Source organism: Polypterus senegalus, chromosome 6, assembly GCF_016835505.1.
Source record: "Polypterus senegalus isolate Bchr_013 chromosome 6, ASM1683550v1, whole genome shotgun sequence".
NCBI classification, from domain to species: Eukaryota; Metazoa; Chordata; class Cladistia; order Polypteriformes; family Polypteridae; genus Polypterus; species Polypterus senegalus.
Window position 1 is genome coordinate 134,317,447 of NC_053159.1, and position 19,850 is coordinate 134,337,296.

Here is a 19,850-nt window from a genome sequence, read left to right on the forward strand (position 1 = left end):
GCATATTGCTGTTGATATAAAGGAGCCTCAGTAACATTTCTTGACACACTTCTGCCGAATTGTTTGCTTAAAGTATTCAATGTCAGTGTGTCAGAGAAAGGATGTGCAGCATTGTTTATAATGGCAGTAAGTTTTATTTTAATTCTCTCCTTTGCTACTACCTCCAGGATGCCCTTTTAATTAGCTTGTTGGTTTAATTTTTACTTCTGTTTGATCAAATGTTTCATGATAAGTATTATGTTCACTGCTATATTTGATCTATTTGAACTGTACTAAGTTAATGTATGATTGCTTTGTTTGTTGATGCATTTTTAATGTTATGTTGTGGTATCTCTGTAAAAGCTGCTGACAAACTAAATGTCCTTCTTAGGGCAATAAATTTAATTTGAATTTTTTTGTATAATACTAAGTATATTAGATCCATGCCGACCCGGCCGTTGATGACGCCGTGGAATGATTAATACACCAATGGACAAATCTAAATTATCAGTAAGATTAATACACCAATGGACAAATCTAAATTATCAGTAGGATTTGACCTCCGTCAGAAGGCTCGTTTCTTGCCAAACGTTACAGTCAGAGTGGTCAGAAACAGAAGCACCATTGGGCCTTTGCACAACATTCAACTTTTAACGTTTGTTTCAGCTAAGACAACCAAACTGTTTTTTAACGCTTGAATGCCCTTAATACTTCTTTAGCATTTGTTAAACTTATCGCTTACAATAAGTACATTATTCCTCTGTTACTCATCCAATGTGTCAAAAAAATGACGCACCCAGCAAAGCTGTGACGCACGCTACTTCTATTTGGGAGTGGGAAGAGGTCGGATGATTACAGAGCCATGCTGTTTCTCTGGCGACGAAAAACTAAGACCCGGAAGCAACATGATCAGATCGCCTCGTCACCTCGGTAACAGAGAAGGGTGACCCGGAAGCGATTGTCTCCTCCGCCCACTCGAAACTGAGGGGCAGTGGTTTCTTGTTTAAGATGGCGCTGCGTCCGGGAGCTGGTGGAAGTGGCAGGTAAGATCATTGTCAATGTAAATGTGTGTGTGGGGTTGTATCAGTGGAGACAGTCGTGTTTTCCCCCATAATAACAGGTATTGAATTATCAGTAACTTGACTACATGCGAAAAAAGGTAATTGTAATGTAAACGTGTACATGTATACACACATATGTATATGTAGGTATGCTGCATGTTTTTAAATGTTTCATTGCATATTATGGCTTTTGAATTGGAATTATTAAAAACAACACTGGGGATGACCACTAAAGACTAATTGTATACAATGCACATTCTTTTTGAAGTGTGGTGTATATCTCTATACGCAAACGTAAAAAGAAAGCTGTCAGACAAACTGCATCGTTTGATTATTTTGTTAATACCGAATAATATCTACTTCTGTGATTATCAGCTCGTCATTAATAGTGATAGAAAACAACTAGGGTAACTTTGTGTTTAATTAAGTTTTACTGGAGCCCTAGGCTTTTTTAGACAGTACCCAACTCAGTTTTACTTAATGTAATCAGCTGTAAGAGGAGCCTGTTTTCATCAAAATTACTTATTCCTAAACACATCTTAGTTTGTAATTCTGAATTTTGTGGGGTTGCTCACAATATTTTTGTGTTAAGCTGAAGGGCATGACGATTCCTTTGGTCGCTGGCTATTTGGATGAGGTGGAAGAACTCGTTTATGGAGGGTCTGTGCAGTTGATTGTCTTCAGTTATTCAAATTGTTTATCTTTTCCGAATTTTAAAAGGCCAGTAAATTGCGTCTTTCTCCAAAACATAAGTGCAAGGATGTTTTGAATCAAATGAACTGTGTTTGCAATGATAATTTTCGACCTCATCAATTGTTCTGTAAGAGCTAGGTAATTTCTTATGCATAGATGCAAGTGCCAGTGTTTGGTATTAATAATGTATTATTCACACTACAGTCTCGTATTCCATATTATATCCTTTAAGAAATAACCAAATTTAGAGTGAATAGACTAAAACAATACTTGTAAAAACTTTAAATGACAAAATAAAAAGGTGTAAAAACTTTAAATGACAAAATAAAAAGGTGTAATCAGTCTAGTTATGTTAGGAACTCATTTAGACATATAAGCTTCATTCAGGTATATTGATTTCAACAAAAAACGTAGTGTGTGCTTTCTAGCATGCCCTGATATATTTGCTAATTCTTTTAGCCAGGGTTAGTATTGACTTTCAGTTACAGTGGTATGTGCGTTCCCTGTAATTGACAATTTTTCACATGCATGATTTGTTTTTACCTCGTTTTCCATAACTACCGAGATATGGATTTTAAATTGCTAGTGGTGATTCTTAGTCTAGTGCAGGGGTCCTCCAATCACGGTCCTGGAGGGCCGCAGTGGCTGCAGGTTTTTGCTCCAACCCAATTGCTTAATAAGAAGCACTTATTGCTCATGTAACATTTCTGCTTCACTTTAGTTGTCTCGCTCGTTAAGATTTTGGACCCTTATTGCTTATTTTAGTCTTAAGCAGCTGTATTCTGGGTTTTTAATTGCTCCTAATTTGCAATAACGTGCAAATGACAAAAGAGACCAGCATTCCTCCATTTAGCTTGTTACCATTTACACCTGTGTGTATTTGTCATGCACTGTTAGGGTAATTAAATACTTGGAAGGCAAGTGAAGGACTGAGAATTAGATTTCAAATCATTTGAGTGGTATAAAGGGGAAGAAAATCTAGGATATGATAATTACCTGACTTGGCCGAGTTAAAGCACTAACAAGCCATTCCATTAAACTATTGGCAAGAACTGCTTTCTAATTAAGCAACTGGGTTAGAACAAAAAACTCCAGCCACTGCGGCCCTCCAGGACTGTGATTGAGGACCCCTGGTCTAGTGCATCGGTGGGCAATGTCTGTCCTGGAGAGCCACAGTGGCTGCATGATTTTATTCCAGCCCAGTTTCTTAATGAGAAGTCAGTTATTGCTTATGATGCACTTCTTGCTTAAGTGACATTTTGATGCTTCATTTTAGTGGCCTCGCTTGTTAAGGTTCTCCATCCTTAATTGCTTATTTCAATCTTAAACTGCAGTATTCAGCAGTTTTAATAGCTCATTATTAGCAATAAGATGTAAATGACAAAACAGATAGCTTTTTCCCAATTACATCTGTGTGTGTTCATCATGCACTGTTTGATTTAATAAAACACTTATTAATAGAAAAATGTGACAGACTTAAAATGATCCGTTTTAGGCTTGAGATCATTTGGATGATATCCTTGGAAAGGAAAAAATCTGCGATACAAGAACCTTACATTGCGCAAACTAACAAGCAATAAAAAAGCAATTAGGTTGGAATGAAAACCTGCAGCCACTGCAGCTCTCCAGGACCGACATTGCCCACCCTTGATCTAGTGTGATAAGAGTGTTGGCATTTGAATGTGCATGCCCTGCAATATCAAAATTTGTTCCTCCCTTACAAACTTTTGGGATAGACTTTGGTTCCCACTGGGGTCAGAGGTAACAGTTCTCTCTCATTTCCCACTTCTCCTTGAGACAACTCTTGTCATTACCAATATTATCCAAGAACTGACACACCAAAGCCTATGGATTTTTGCAAAAGAGAGTGGGTGCTTCTTTTCCGATACCACCCCCAAACCCCAGTGCTTTACTCATCTGCACAGCATCTCTTATTTATGTTCGGTGTGGTCTATCGATTTTTAGTTTTCTTAAATCTGTTTGGTCTAGCATAATTTTCAAATCATTTTTAAAACTTATCAGACCAATACAGAAGAATATACAATGAGAACCGTAGATATGAGCATTTATGAATAATAAATATGTCTTAACATATTTTTCTAACCAAGTCATATGAAATTGTGAGGTTTTTTTTCCCTGTCTTTTAAGCTGAATTCATATGTAGCCCTGTAATTTTTATAAATTAAAATTATGGGAGTTTTAGGCTTTCTCATTTTTATGCCATAACAAGCCTCACTACTGTTCTTGCAATAAAAACATTTGAGTAAAAACTGTTTGGCAGACATGAGAAAAACATGAGATGTACGCTTGCACAAAAAAAAAAAAAAAACTACCTGTAATCTCTGATTAAATCCATAAATGTAATATTTTTTTTAATGTGTGTGTGTGTGTTTTATATTACCTTGATTTGTGCCTAGTAAAATTTGAGCACTTACAAATTTAAGACTGAAAAAAAAATTATTTCCTGGAAGTGGTAAGTTGAGAAAAAGAGTAACAATTCCTGGCCTACAGGTATGACATGACATTAGATCACAAATCCGTCATTAGTCCTCTGTGGTTAAGGTTTGCTTTAATAGGTCTACTATTATTCAAAATCATGCTGCATAACTATTGTTAGCAGATAACAAGATCATACTCCACAGAACTGGATTTATATTATTTGGGGTCCTGCTTCTTAACATAAGAATTGGAAAATAAGCCCCATGTACATTAGGTTACTAGAGTGTAGGTCACCAAACAACCTCATCAAAAATGACATGCCACATGATTATTGTTACTGAGGAGTTAAAAAACCATCAAATAATTATCTGTATTCTGTTATCAACCATCCTAACCAAGTGCTAATAATTAAAACATGACAATGAAATTCATGTATACGCATTTATATTAATTGAGTAAATGAATTTTTTTCTTGAAAAACCAATTCAATAACATTAAATAAGTGTTATAATATCCATCCATCCATTTTCTAACCCGCTGAATCCGAATACAGGGTCACGGGGGGTCTGCTGGAGCCAATCCCAGCCAACACAGGGCACAAGGCAGGAACCAATCCTGGGCAGGGTGCCAACCCACCGCAGGACACACACAAACACTCCCACACACCAAGCACACACTAGGGCCAATTTAGAACCGCCAATCCACCTAACCTGCATGTGTTTGGATTGTGGGAGGAAACCGGAGTGCCCGGAGGAAACCCACGCAGACACGGGGAGAACATGCCCCAGCAAAATCAAGATATTGTAAGAATCACTCCTGGATATGGCGCAAGCACATTTCAAGGCTTACTGATGCTGACGGGTGGATAATTACCAGTTAACTTGACACAAACCAGAGGAAAATCCATGCAGACAATGGGAAAATATGCAAACTCCACAGGGACAATGACTGGAGTGGGATTCAAATTGGAGATACCTGATCCATGAAATAGCTGTGTCAGTACATAACAGTAACAAATATTTTAACATTAATTAACAGTGATGTATCAGCATTATATTTGGATGGGGCTTTTTCATTGTGTATTTAAAAAATATATATAATAACCTTTTCCTTAATTTTGTGCACATGCTAAATTGACATTTAGTTTTCACTGTCTGAAAAATTAATACAGTTTAATACCACAGAAACAGAAAACACAGAGGTTATTCACAATTTTTTAATTTGTAACTGCTCTTTAATGTAAGAAGTCTTTTCACATCATGTTTATCAACATGTCACTTTGTTTCATAATTTTTGTTGAGAAAGTAGGTTTGTAAATTTAGGGATAATTAATGATTAATTACACCTAGTAAAAATTGTCTCTGACCTCCTATCGTGGACCATAGGGGGTGCTCATGCATCATCCCTGAATCCAAATGACAACCTGAAGAACTAAAGTAACAAAAAGGGTTTCATTAACAAGGAAGGCAAACAATCAACGAAAATACCCAATAAACATAACATAGGACATGAAAATAACAAAACCTTAAGTGTTCTGGCCTTCCTGTTTACCCCTTGCTTAGTTCACCTAAAACCTCTTTACCCATCAAGCAATTAGCATTGGCTTCCTCCCAACCTAAAGCCCTCTGTATACTAAATGCAGGATCTCTTTAAACTTGGATCCGATAAACCTGTCATGTGAGCATTTACAAGTACTTCCTGGTTATCAGGTCAGCACTCCTAGGTCTGCATGTACCATTGAAGAGTTCCACCTAGCAGCACTGGGTTTCACAGTATACTCCTCATACCCCAGAATGTGACTGGACAGGGTGAGACCTTCTCTCCAGTACTTCTGCAAATGTAATCCTCAGTGCCCTCTAGTGGCTTAAAGAATCTTAACCGGGGCTACGAATCTATTGCTACCTGTCCCACTTTCACACTGTCCATTATTTCACAATTTCAAAAAAATAGTCAGTTTTATATTCAGGGAATATTGATTAAGTGTTATGTTATTCTGTGCAATCATCCTGAATTTGCCCCAGAGCTGGTTTGGCCATAACTTGGGTAACTAGGTGAATTCATCGGTATACAGTACTTGAAATTGCAGACTGCATCTCTTTTCTCTTCATACTGTTCAAATATGCTTGCACTATTTGTGTGTTCCCCATTTTCATTCTTTTTGGTTATGTTGTTTTTGTTTACTTATGCTGGCACACATGAGTGGGGTCATTACTAGTAATGAGTGTTACTTGTGTTAAAAAACTGAGAAGGATTGATTTTCTAGATCTGCTGTTTGGTTTATGCTTTGTTTCTCACGCTTTTTTGTCTTTACAATTTATGAGGACATTTTAGCTATTATCGGTAACACTCAACTGTTAGAATATGTAATTTTCAAATCTAGATTCTATCAGTAGTAGTTCTGTTAATATTCATTTTGATACGTAAACCAGTTTCTGGTGAATGATCTATTTTGTTGCTAATACATTCTCACACCTTTGGATTGTATTCAAGTTAAATTTATCCAGGCTTTGCACATTTTTAAGAACAAGTTTATGCACTAGATACCTTATTTTAACTCTTTCAAGGCTGATGTCAACTTTTATCAAAATTCAGGAGTAGAGGACAGTAATCAGCTGTAAACTGCAACAAAACTCACCCTTACATTTTAGTTTGACTCTCTTTGCTAGAAATAAAGTTACATAGCTTTGTTGATTTAACCTCGATTCCCTACGTGTGCGTACTTAGCGAAGAGCAAACAACCTCTAAAATGGCACCGACATCTGGTGAGAGACCAAAGCGAATGTGCAAAGCAAAATACTCCATGGAAGTTTACGTAATTTCATTGAATAGGACTCTGACTTGTCGGACTCAGAGTTTGCTGCTAGTGATCTGGAGATGGATATCAGAAATGAAAGTGAGGTACCAGCATCATCTGATTGGTCCCCCAGCTGATCATGACACTTTCGTGTAGCTGATGCGCCTACAGCAGCGTTTGCCTGGGAGGACCACCACTTATGATGACAAGAGGTACAAACCACACAGCTTTGGATAGAAAATTTGGAGTAACTCAATACTAAAAAAAACCTTGTAAAACAAACAACTATTCTTTTAAATTCGAATGTCAGCTTTTGCTTTGGAATCAGAATGCTTTTAAATAAATTTGAAATATATTCAGGTAGCGATGTTCGATGTGAAAGCTCTATTATATGCCTTTTAAAAGGTGAGCAATTTAGCTCTCTATGCAGTTTTCTTTTTTTCCTGATCATGAGAAATATTTAGTATACAAGCAGGTTACCGCATTGTTCCAACATGAACAAACACATAAAAACCTCTTATTTTTTTCTTTTCCTTTTCCTAACAAATGAATCAAAGTGGTTTTGATGTGGATGAATACATAGCAGCCATTACTAACAATGAGAAATCGCACATTATGGACTTTCGCACCGTTTTCAATCATCTTATGCTTTTGTGTACATGGGTTGCTGAATATAACCGGCATATACGCAGAATGCTCTGTTGCAGGTAAGTAACTCCGTCGGCAGCTGGCTGTAGTTCCTTCCTAAGTACACATCTCAGCTATGCCACCTTAGGGAGTAAAGCTGCAGGGAGGGGAAGTTACACCGTTAGTGATCCCTCAACGAAGATGGTACAGCCAAGTGATAAACTTGGACACAGGTAAGCGGCTACATAGGCAGATGTCAGTTCAGATGAATTAAGGAAGAACCTGCTGCTTTCATTTCCCACCATCCTAAGTACACCTTGCAGTCATACCATATAAGAGAGCACATCTGCTTGAAGTGGTAGGTGTCATTCTTAGTGATTCCTCAACAATGAAGTCTCATTTGGAGGATCAATCATCAGTTAATGGTAGTTTTATATTCCATCATTATATTTCCAACTCCGAGGTTCTGTGCCAATCCTCCCACATCCCATAATCCTATTCAGTTATCTGTGAAGGCATGTGATGTCCCCTCCACAATCCACAACATTGAAGTACTTGTGAACTGGATGGATGCATGTAGGCATTTGTAGAAGTGCTGATTACAATCAGAAAATGAATGCAAAGTCTCTATTCATTATTGGGTCTATTTAGGACACTATTAAAGGTGATTAATCTTGTTATCTTTTAATCTCCTGTTACAAATTTGATTATGATAATATTATTACACTTTCAAAGTGTACAAGTCTTTTTCTGAACTTTGTCATTAATGCGGTAAAAGTGGGAATAACATGAGCCTTATGTGTTTATTTTTTAATAAGTACAGTTCCTGCACTTGCACAATGAAATTCTCACATTTTATATGTAAGCGTCTACCCGTGGAAGTGTGTGTGTCTGTCCGGCTTGGAAGTGAGAGGTGGAGTCGGGTTAAGGGCTCCACCTCCGAGGAAACAGAAAACTCACTTAGCCGCTAATAGCACAAACATTGTCAGCATTTCAGCAAAACAAAATCTCAGAAGAAAAAGCCACTTAGCTGCTAATATTGGCAAAACGGTATCCCTTTTACTTTTCCTTCTGCCGCTAATACAAAAGCAAGGTGAGCACGTCGGCAAAACAAAACCTCAGAAGAAAGACAAAGTCGCTTAGCCGCTAACATCGGCAAAACGGTATCCCTTTTAATTTTCTTTCCGCTGCTAATGTACAAACGATGTGAGCACGTCGACAAAACAAATCCTCCTAGGAGAGAGATGCCCAGAGCAGTTCCTTTCAATTACCTGACATCTTTACATTTCAGTTTTTTTTTCCTGATGATTTCAATAGCTTCTAGGACCCTGGGCTTTTTACAGCATGGGCTTACACAACTAGTGCCTAATAAGTTTACAAGAAAAACAGAAATATTTGGCTTTGAAGTATACAGGTGTATTGTTTAATTTGCAGGAAGCAAACTCTACTTTATTTGTTCTTTTACTAATTCTTCTAATTCAGGAGTTGAGTGGCTGCAGTAAACTCAAGCTTGCTCACTGTTCATGCTCAGACAAAGAGTGCCCATTTTAATTAAAGGAAAAATGAAAAGGTCTGAGCTCATTCAAGCAGCTACACTTTAAATCTGTCAAAGCTGTGCATATGTCAGTGGGGCTTATTTTCTCGCACACTAAGTTCAGATTTAAATTCTCTCCTTTAACAAGATTACTTTCCTCAGGTTATTACTCCACCTTCTGTAATGTAAAAGCTAATGTTTGAGTCTTCTCTCTCCTAAAGTCTGCCTGGCTGTTCTCTGTTTACAGAGTCCACTAAAGCAGTATAAATGCACATGTAAATCTTCAGGTATTGCAATATTTTCCATAAAGTCAAAGTCATTTGGAGCGAACATCACCCAAATTGGATCTGAAGCTGGCCGATCACAGCATCACTAGTTAACAGAGTGTATATGTAATTGTGCAATTGAAGCAATGGTGAAATTATTGTTGTACTCATCTTATGTAAACTAATCTTACTAAGTAAAATTTACACATTGGCATAATATTGTTGGAAACAACATACTAACAGTTCCAGTTAGAGTATCCAGTCAGTACATTTTTATGTTTTGCTGTGTGGTGAAGTTGTGGCTCTGAGGCTAGGCATCTGCACTGGCAATCGGAAGGTTGCCAGTTCAAATCACCTAAACACCAGAAGTGACTCTTAATTAAGGCCCTTAACTTACAATTGCTTCATCCTGAGTATGATGTTAAGCCACATTGCTAGCAGGTCCTCCAACTTACAGGGAAATTTGGGGATTGGTGGCAGGAGTGGTATTCGAGCCACCGTAAAAAACTCGCACTCTTCCAGAGTGGTGCTGAGGTATCACCTGCAGCACTCGGGTCCTAATCCAGGTGGTTCGTCGTGTGGTGGGTGTGGCAATGTGCTATCAGCCTATGCTCCCAACCTCCTCCTCCTGAATGGTGTTTAGTAGATTTCTTCATTTCAAGAAACTATAGAGGACAATCCCTTGTAATCTGCTTTTCTGCACTGCCACATGGACGCACATCAGAAGAATAAATTGTGTTCTAATAAATATAAACACAATTTTTTATTTATTTTTCCTTGTGGCAGAAATAGAGCTTTTCAATAGCTATAAAAGATTTCCATTAAACACAGTCCTTAGATTTTTGGATGCTGCATTTTTCTGTATGTCCGGTAGTAGTATGAGGTCGTAGTTTGATTATGTCTGAGAGACAGGATTTTATTCAAATACATCACATCAGTTAGTTATTTTAGATTATTCCTGTGTATTCTCTAAATCTGTGGAGACCTGATGTACTGTCTTGAACTAGTTTCCTACATTATACTTATTACTACAAAAGTGGGCTTCGGATCCTTGGATGTTTATCTAGATAATCATGTTATAAAAGGAGTTGGTGAAACATAGACTTTTCAAACAAAAGGCTGACTTGGTGTAACACCTCTTCTCCTATTACAGCTCTATCAGAGGTAATGTACACACCAGTTAAATAATTGAAATTGTTCCAGAGAAGACTGCTTGATTCATGAATGTTTTATGACACAAGCATTGTTTTTCTTGTGTGTTGATAGCATCGTGCAACTTTTGTCCTCATATGAAAAAGTTTTTTCTTTATTTCTTGTGAAACAATCCTGCTAGCATTAGAGCGAATGAGGGGTTCCTTGAATTTAATCTTGTTGTGCCTTATTTGCCTTTCAAAACTGTTTTGCTTTAAACAGTTCAAATGTCCTTAGAAAATGTTTGGTTGAGGTAGGGACTCAGTTACATGATCTTGGGTATATATCTGGATAGCTTTTGCAGTACTAATAGTTTGAAACCTTAATTTAGTTCTGTTTTATTGCATTTGTTTATTTTATGATGTCTTTGGTTGCTGCCTATCACTATGCTCTCTTTGGCTTTACGTAGGTGCACCATGTATGCTGGTATAGCTTCATAAGCCTAGTTGTGTTGTATACATTATGTATGGCAATTATTTATTTATTAGCAGCCCATGTACAGTTTAATAAAAATTGAACAATGGAAAAGTAGCAACATTAAACATTTAGTCAGTTATATTCAAAATAAGAGAAGTAATAAAAAATGTTCTCTCACACTAGTGAATTATAACAGAAGCTGGCACATACCATGTTTAAATCTACATTTACTTCATTGTAGAGGTAATATATGTGTGTTTAGTACTAGTAAAATAAAGTATGGGAGAATCAGAAACTGCTTTGTTCATTTGACTTATAATTGCCCAGAGTAGCCAAATACATTTTACTACTATGGTTATGTAACCCTATGCTTCATTGCAAGTTGAAATGGGAGAAGGTGCAAGCATATTATAATTAAATGGTTTAAATTAATAATAGTTAAAAAAAAAAACGGCATAGCCAGAAAAGGGTGTTTATCACAACAAAATATTTAAATATTATCTGTTTTTGCTTAATTATTTATTACTTTTCTTGTGATAATATAATTTATAATTTTCCAGAATGTCTAAACTATGTTACGGCCTTGTTGCCACAAAGCAGTCTTTTTTCAAGGCTCAGCAAGAAAAGCGAGAACTGCTAAGGTGTGAAAACTGTGCTCCCTGTGAAAAATGTTTAAAGCAACATTGTCAGTTTAAATCTTAAGAAAGCTGCATCACTAAGTTTGGCTCACAAGTAGAAACCTCATTTTACTGTCCAATTTCATTCTGTTGCTGTGCACTTTCATTGTCCCTGCTATCCAACTGTTTCTCTAAGGAGTATTCCATAAAGGGCCTTTACTAATAATAGGGCTACGATTTTTAAAGAACTTTCATCAAAAGATGTTAAATAAGTATCTGACTAGACTTATTAATACTGTTATACATCTTGCAGCCTCAGCCTAGTAGACTACTAACGTTGTGCCATATAAAGGATAGTGATGTCAAAAAGAATAGTAATACAGGTTTCATTATAGCATTATGTTTTCAGTCTGGTGCATAAGACCCATTAATGATTGAGTTTGTCTTTGTTTGCTTAAGTTATGCATAAGTGACCCTGGAGTTACTAGCAAAGGAGAGAGTTAAAACAAGACTGAGTATCATTATGAACAATGCTGCAAATCCTCGCACTAAAACTGAGGTCTTTCAGCCAAAGAATCATTCAGCTCCTTTATGCCAACAGCAATACTCCTGTATGATGCTTCATGGTGATTGTGATAGCCGTGCTGTATCTATCGATCTATCTGTCTGTCTGTCTGTCTGTCGGTAAAACAAAAATAAGCACTTATCTACATTAAAATAGGAAAGGCAATATTGTGTCTGAAATTAAAGTGACATGCTATAAAATTGTCCACAAAGCAGCACTTTATTCCTGAAGTAGTCTGATGCACAGAAATGCAGTATAACGAGCCATTGTAAGGCCAAATCTACTATTAAAGTGTTCAGAGTAAAATGTTAATTTTCATCATAACATATTAACATACTTTTAGTCTGCTTTTCACACAAGTCTAATACTAATTCTGGTTTTGTCAGTTTCAGATATGGGGCCTCCTGTATAATGGCATGCGTAGAACTCACAGTATAACATGGCGTAAGCACAAAAGCGGGAATGTGCGTACACACACAACTCCAGATGCATAAATCTGTGCATAAGCAAACTTCCACGTTCTTCCGTTACATAAAGCCCAGTCAGCGTGAAAAGTAACGCACGTGTACGCACCTGCTGTCCCGCCCCAGCTCCTCCCAGAATTACGCCTCTTTGAATATGCAAATCAATATAAATTGCCCTTAAGCTCAGCCTTTTGTGAAAAGAAAATGGGAAAATAGAAGAATTTCAGCGAATACCAAATGGAGGCAAAGAAAAACGTACTATTTGTTGGTTCAAACAGTGGTATAAACAACAAAAGGAAGTTGATCAAGTGATAAAGTGTCGGAGAAACTCGAAAGCTCAAGTTCACAAAGTTGCACAATGCCTGAAATAAAGAAGTCAGATATCAAAGTCGCTGTGAAAAGCCGAGTCGTAGCCCACCATCTGAGTGTCATATGAAAGCTTATTAGGATACAGACAAAAAAAAAAATAGGCACACAGTAGGGAAAAAAGCATGAAATGTCAACTTTAATCTTGACATTTCCACTTTAATCATGTAGTTTATTTTGTCATTAAAGTAGAACATCATAAACTTCATCTTAAAATTGTTTAATTTACTAGTTTCTCAATACCATCATAACTAATTACGATGTAACTAATAGTAACATGTTAAATGCTTTGTTTTGTATTTGATCTTCTATGTGCTCTGTGTGTGTGAATCACTACGTGCTTCTGGGCTTTTTCTTCTTCCGACAGGACACAAAATCCATTACATTCGTGATATTACAGCTCTCTGAATAATTAAAATACTGAGATATATACATGATATCATTTTCATGATAATAGGAGTTAAAGAAAGTTATTAAACATGGAAATACGGTGGCACAGTGATTGTTCATGTCTCATGCAAGATGCTTGCTGCGCTGTGCGCGACCTTCAATAAAATACTTTATTGTAGCAGTACTGTCTCTTTCAAATGTACTAACCTTCAATTTTTGTCCTTCCTTTCCTTTCTCCAAGTAACCAATCGCCACACAATCAGCTATGTCATAGACGTTAAGCCATCTGTAAGCTTAGAACGCCAATTCTTCAAAACTTTTAAGGAACATTGAAATATCTTCGTAGTATGTGTTTAATTATTTCATCCATCTATCCTTCCAGTGTCGTGCCAGCACAAACAAGAATATAGTGCGAGGCAGGAATAATCCGTGAACAGAGCGCAAGCTCCTAGCTAGCACTACAGCACTGTGTCCTGGCATGTTTAATTATTAGCAACTAGCAAAATACCTACGCTTCGCAGCGGAGAAGTAGTGTGTTAAATAAGTTATGAAAAAGAAAAGGAAACATTTTAAAAATAACGTAACATGATTTGTCACTGTTATGAGTGTTGCTGTCATCAAGGATTTGATTATCATTATTTCTTTCAAATAGGATTCATATTTGGATGGATGTGTTGTGTTCAAGTTACATTTCGTGTTTGTCAACCTTTGTAAAGATAACAGGTTTCATTCATCGAAGTGTTCACTACCCAAATCGCTACTCGTGAATCTAAGATGTTTAACAGGCATTTCCGGTATTAATTAGTGGAATTGCCTGCAAGTATTTAGCGACAGCATGTCTATTAACTTGTGGATTTTTCTGTGAGTATTTAGCGACAGCGTCTCTATGAACTTGTGGATTTGCCTGCGATTATTTAGCGACGGCGTGTCTCTTAACTTGTGGATTTTTCTGCGAGTATTTGGCGGCAGCGTCATGAAGTTGTTTTCGTCTAGCTGCATCAGAAAATGTACCACAACATCTGACACGCCTCCTTTTACTGTTTTCTCACAGCTTGGATTGCTGCTGTCATAATCAGTTTGAGTTTCATGGTTTGTTTCAATTACGTTAGTATTTGCAGGACTTGTGTTGAAGTGACATTCGACATCTGTCAAGCGTTGTAAGCATACAACTGGCTTCATCGATAATTTCACATCCAGCTTTTGAGAGTTGAAACATTCATAAACATGAATATATATACTCCTGTGTAGTATAATTATCTCCTGTACCGTCATCAGTCCACACCTTGAACCTGTCCCAGTCATTCAATACATAAGACACAATGTTCCTCTGGATATCAAGAGTGAGCCTGATATGGCCGTGCAATATGTAACAAAGAGAATGGAAAAGGCAGGTGCCATCTCCTGGCATGGAAACCACTCGGTAAGTGACAGTTCATTGATTGATGGTGATCACCTCGATAGACATGTTAATGGGGGTACGGTTGGAATGATAAAGGAAATGGGTACCTGAACAATGTAAAGTAAGTCAAAAATACTTACACAATAACTATAATCGTAATAAATGAACAATAAAATAGCAGAGAAGCCGTGGATTAAATAAAAAGGCTGTAGTTATCAGCAGGGAGACGTGAATACCGTGGCGAAGCAAGGATGAGAATGTAGAGACTGGAGCGACAGATGGCCTTATATAGGCAGGCAGCCAACAATGTGGGAGGCATTGGGATGGGGGACCCAACGCCGCCTCACATGGTGACCGAGCTGTAGGCTATGGACGTATATATGTACGTAAGTAGGATTCAGTTAGCGTTGGGAACCCGCATACCCAATTTCTTGAAGATGGGCCCATAAGTAACAAAGACCGTTGAAAAGTTCAATATGGCGGCCGACAGTGGCATCATACCACTGAAATAAGAACGTACATTGGTTTCGGTTAGTGCAGGGAAGCCGCCTACCTAATTTCGTGAAGATGGGGCCATGAATAAGAAAGTTCAACATGGCGGACGTTGTTGACTGTTATGACCGTTACGCGTAGAATTTCAAAATGAAACCTGCTTAACTTTTGTAAGTAAGCTGTAAGGAATGAGCCTGCCAAATTTCAGCCTTCTACCTACACGGGAAGTTGGAGAATTAGTGATGAGTTAGTGAGTGGGGGCTTTGCCTTTTATTAGTATACATATAGATTATTTAAATAAAGTTAAAGTTTTATCTTTATAATAAACATATTTTGCTGCATTTCATCTTAAAAATGATATCATCATCATATGTAAATACACACTTTATAAAGTGGCTCAGGTTGTGTAATGTTATAATTGTAGTGTAAGTTTACAGTGAGGTAATTTTTATTAATAAGTACAAACAGTTCTACAAGGAGCACTTGATGGACTAATTGAGTGTGTTTAGAGCTCTTGGGATGAAACTGTTTCTGAACCGCGAGGTCTGTACAGGCTTTCAAACGTTTGCCATGTGAGAGCAGTTCAATAGACAGCATGGCTGAGGAGGCGTGTGCTTGATGCTGTATACCGATAATTCTCTTTCTCAGCTTCTGTAGATCTTTGATTCCCCACTTAGATACAGTGATATCAATACTCTGAGTGGTGCAGTAAGAGTAATATGGAAAAAGATGATCCACTGTGGCAACCCCTAACGGGAGCAGCTGAAAGAAGAAGAAGAAGGTGCAGTGAGAGTAACAACGCTAAAGCAGCTATGGTGTTTAGAATAGTTTGACCATTCCGTGGACCATTATAATGTTACAGGTTAATTACAATCAGATACATTAAACTAATAAACAATACGCGGTTAATTTCATTGTATTTATAAAGCCACGTCAGGGATGTGGATCTAAAATAAGAAAGGGTAACCACACAGGAACAATAGCACTGCTTTGACGCTGGGTGCCCCCAGTCTGCAAAACCGAGCGGAAAACTTGCGTACTCCAGGATATGAGGTACCATGGAAATTGTGCTTGGCTTTACGCCAAGTTTAGGTTTTATTAGGGCTGTGGAGTCTGTAGATAAATGCTCCGACTCCTCAGTTTCTAAATCTTCTGACTCCGACTCAGACTCCTCTGTATGTATATACTATGCTAATGTATTTTCTACATCCATTGAAGGAAAGGAAGGCAACATACATGTCATTTCACCACAGAACTACTGGCTAGGAAGCCAACACTCTACTATAATGCCAGATTAAAGACAAACACAATTGATTGGCGGCCGCAGATTGCGGGTGTCCACATGGACGGGCAGATCCAGCTTGCCGAAAATCTCGACCACCGCTCCCATCCAAAGTAATGTGGTGCCTCTGTCTGCTGCAGTGGCTGTCTCCTCTGTCAGCCAGCCGGAAGTTTAGTGCATTGTGTCACTCAATGGCCAGCTGATCAGCAGAACGAGCCTCTGCTGGAGACAGGTAGGGAGATCTGTGTTCTCGGCTCCTTCGGCCCCCTTCACTAGCGCATAGCGAAGGGGAGCAGACGGAGCTGAGAACACACCAGATGATTTTTCAGGCGTTTGACGCGTGATGACTCGTTGAACGGCCGAAAAATCGGCAGTGCATCTGTAAATGTATGGGGGGCTTTAGGCTAGGTTCACAGTTCCCTGTAACAGTGGAACACAACACAATGGAAAGCGGTGCCGCACCTTACCTGTGCATTACATCCCATATAGTGACGCATACTGTCAATGACAAGCATGCTTCATGGTTGCTTGACATGTTCGTTTTGTGGTAACATTATGCACTGCATGCATTGGGCTTTATTCTTGCAGCAGAGAAGTAGTTCATTATGACTATTTGTGAATTGGGACATTTCAACTTACTTTTTTAATTCCCATTTAAATTTAGTAGGAGTCGGAGTCAGTTAACTTTTTGCCGACTCCGACTCCGGGTACCCAAAATTGTCTCCGACTCCTACTCCACAGCCCTGGGTTTTATACATCACGATCTGAGCGTGGAAACGTTCGTATGCAACATTTTTGTGCATACGCACCGCTTATACATGAGCCCCATGGTCTTTTTAATACACTTTCAAAGTTAACTCATAAATGATCATATTGTATTTAAGAAAATATTAAATGTGTTACAGTGCCAAGCACTTTAGTGATGAATGGAAGTTAATGGGTTAAAGAAGTTTAGCAGCAGACAGCAGTGAATCTTGCTGCACGAAGTTAATTTCATAGGTGCAGCTCTATTATTTGCTAGTGTGGTAAAAGATTATCATTAGACATGTGGAGACAAAGCGCCATTTGTCATTACCACTTCTTGCCAGCCTGCCAAAATTTAAGAGTAAATTACATAGGCAAAAGTCACATAACTGTAAAATGTGTTTACAACTTAGAACATCCTTATCAGTAACTTAAGGCCAAAAGCAAATCTTCTGTAATGACAGTTCCTCAGTACTTTTGATGCTTTAGGTCTAAAATATCTTAAGTCACTTTATTAGTGTGGTGCTTTATTACACTTCTTTTAATATTTTTTTCAGTCTACTTTATCTAGCACAAACTGTGTGGAGAGTTCGGGTCCTTCTGTTAGCACTGGTTGGTATGCAAGATCAAACCCCAAAAGGACATGTTTGTATGCTTTCATTTGTACTGGCACAATATAGAATTATTGATTGGTATAAATCTATGATTTGAACTAAAATTAGTGTCCATGTGTAAAATTCACTTTTTTGTGTTTGCTTTGGGAGAAATTCTATTTTGAAATCATACTATCATGATGTAGCCTCCTTATTATCTGTCATCTAATAGACAATCAGACTTTGTTTCATAAAGTTTCTTTCATGACTTGCAATCACATGATGCTTTAAACAATACCTTCACATGTTTAGCAACAATATGTTGTTATACTATATAAATCAATGTCAAATGTAAGCCTGGAAATTGTCAACGGGACAGGTGGTTGCATTTATTAATACTTCATGAAAACAAAGCATGTATGAATATTCCACTAATTGAGTAGTTGTTAAAGTTAAGGATGCATTAGAGTCAATCAATTAATCTTTCATTTTGTAGCATGCAGATTTTGTAAGGAAGAATGTTGAGACATTTCATAGGACAGTTTAAGAACATAAATTTGACAAACAAGAGGAGACTAATCAGTTCATCAAGCCTGTTTGTTTAGCTACTAGCTAAGATGTCACAATATCTCAATCAAATACTTTTCAAAGTTTGTCAAGGTTTCAGATTCAACTGCATTCCTCAGTTCAGTTTCAGATTCCTACAACTTTTTGTGTAAAGAAGTGCTTCCTGCCTTCAGTCATAAATGCACTTCCCCTTAATTTCCACTTGTGTCCTCGAGTACATGATTCACCCTTAAGCTGAAAGAATTTTTCTGTGTCTATTTTATCAATGCCTTTGAGGATTTTAAAATCTTGGATTAGGTCCCAACAAAATCTCCTCTGCTCGAGACTGAAAAGGTTTAATTCTCTGAGTCTGTCAGAGTATGACAAGTCCTGGGATGCTCCTGGCCTTTCCTCTTCATGGCTTAAACTGCTGCTCTAACCCTAACTCTATAATTTTGTAGAGTGTTGCCAGTAACTTCATGTGTAATCTGCAAATTTCAAAAGTTATGAACTATTCCAGAATCTGTGTCATTAATATAATTCAAAAAAGAGTAGCAGTTCAAGGACAGACCCCTGAGGGTCTCAATTCATGACCTTACTCTACATGGAGCATTCTTCCCTTATCTGTACTCTTTATCTCCTGTCGGTTAACCAATGTGAGATCCAGTTTTGTATGTTAAGTCTGATTCCTAGAGCATCTAGTTTCATAATTAATCTTTGATTTGTGGGACTTTTTTGAAAGTCTAAGTAAATTATATACTTTGTTTTGACATCTGTTCCAGTTGCCTGCTTGTTGTGAAGAGGAGGGCTGAACACACCCCAAGGAGACGAGGTCGCTCCTTCAAAACCCCCTCTTAAACGGTGATACAATGGGAAACAAATGCAGTTTTTTTTTATTTTTAACCTCCTCTTTGCTCGATCAACTGCAGGCTTGCTGCTGTGCCACATGATCTGCATCTCACACTGCGCTTCGAACATTTAAAAGCCTGTCCTACTCTTTGTGTTTTATTTTCGGCCCAGGCGTGGTTAAACATTTTGGCACAAAGTCTGGTCTCACAGGGTGCGAGTTCTTGATATTTTTTAGTTTATAATTTAAAAACGGAATAAGAATCTGAAAATATAACAACATCACATTAAAGTTTGATAAATCCTGAAAAGAATGACACCAAACATATTTATGTAGCCTGATTTAAAATGTGACAAAAAACGTGACTTAAAAACATCACCATTGCACTTTTAGATTTAGGATTTTATATATATATATATATATATAGAGAGTAGATTATAGTTTCCATAATTTTGCATGGTTCAGAAGTAAGACTCGTTGGTTTTTAATTACCTGGGTCCATTTTGTCTCTCTTCTTAAAGATTTGAATAATGTTTGCAACTTT

At 37.6% G+C, this 19,850-nt stretch overlaps 1 protein-coding gene across 7 annotated transcripts in view; it reads left to right on the forward strand.

Moving 5' to 3' along the window:
• Window positions 1-928: 928 nt before the first annotated feature.
• Window positions 929-19,850, forward strand: part of synrg (synergin, gamma) — a 100,633-nt gene continuing 81,711 nt past the window's right edge. For 5 of the 7 annotated variants that reach the window (XM_039757262.1, XM_039757264.1, XM_039757266.1 and 2 more), the window contains exon 1: window positions 1,030-1,099. In XM_039757262.1, coding sequence (XP_039613196.1) covers window positions 1,044-1,099 — 56 coding nt within the window. In that variant the 5' untranslated portion in view covers window positions 1,030-1,043. The other 2 variants (XM_039757263.1, XM_039757265.1) reach the window with 2 other exon arrangements.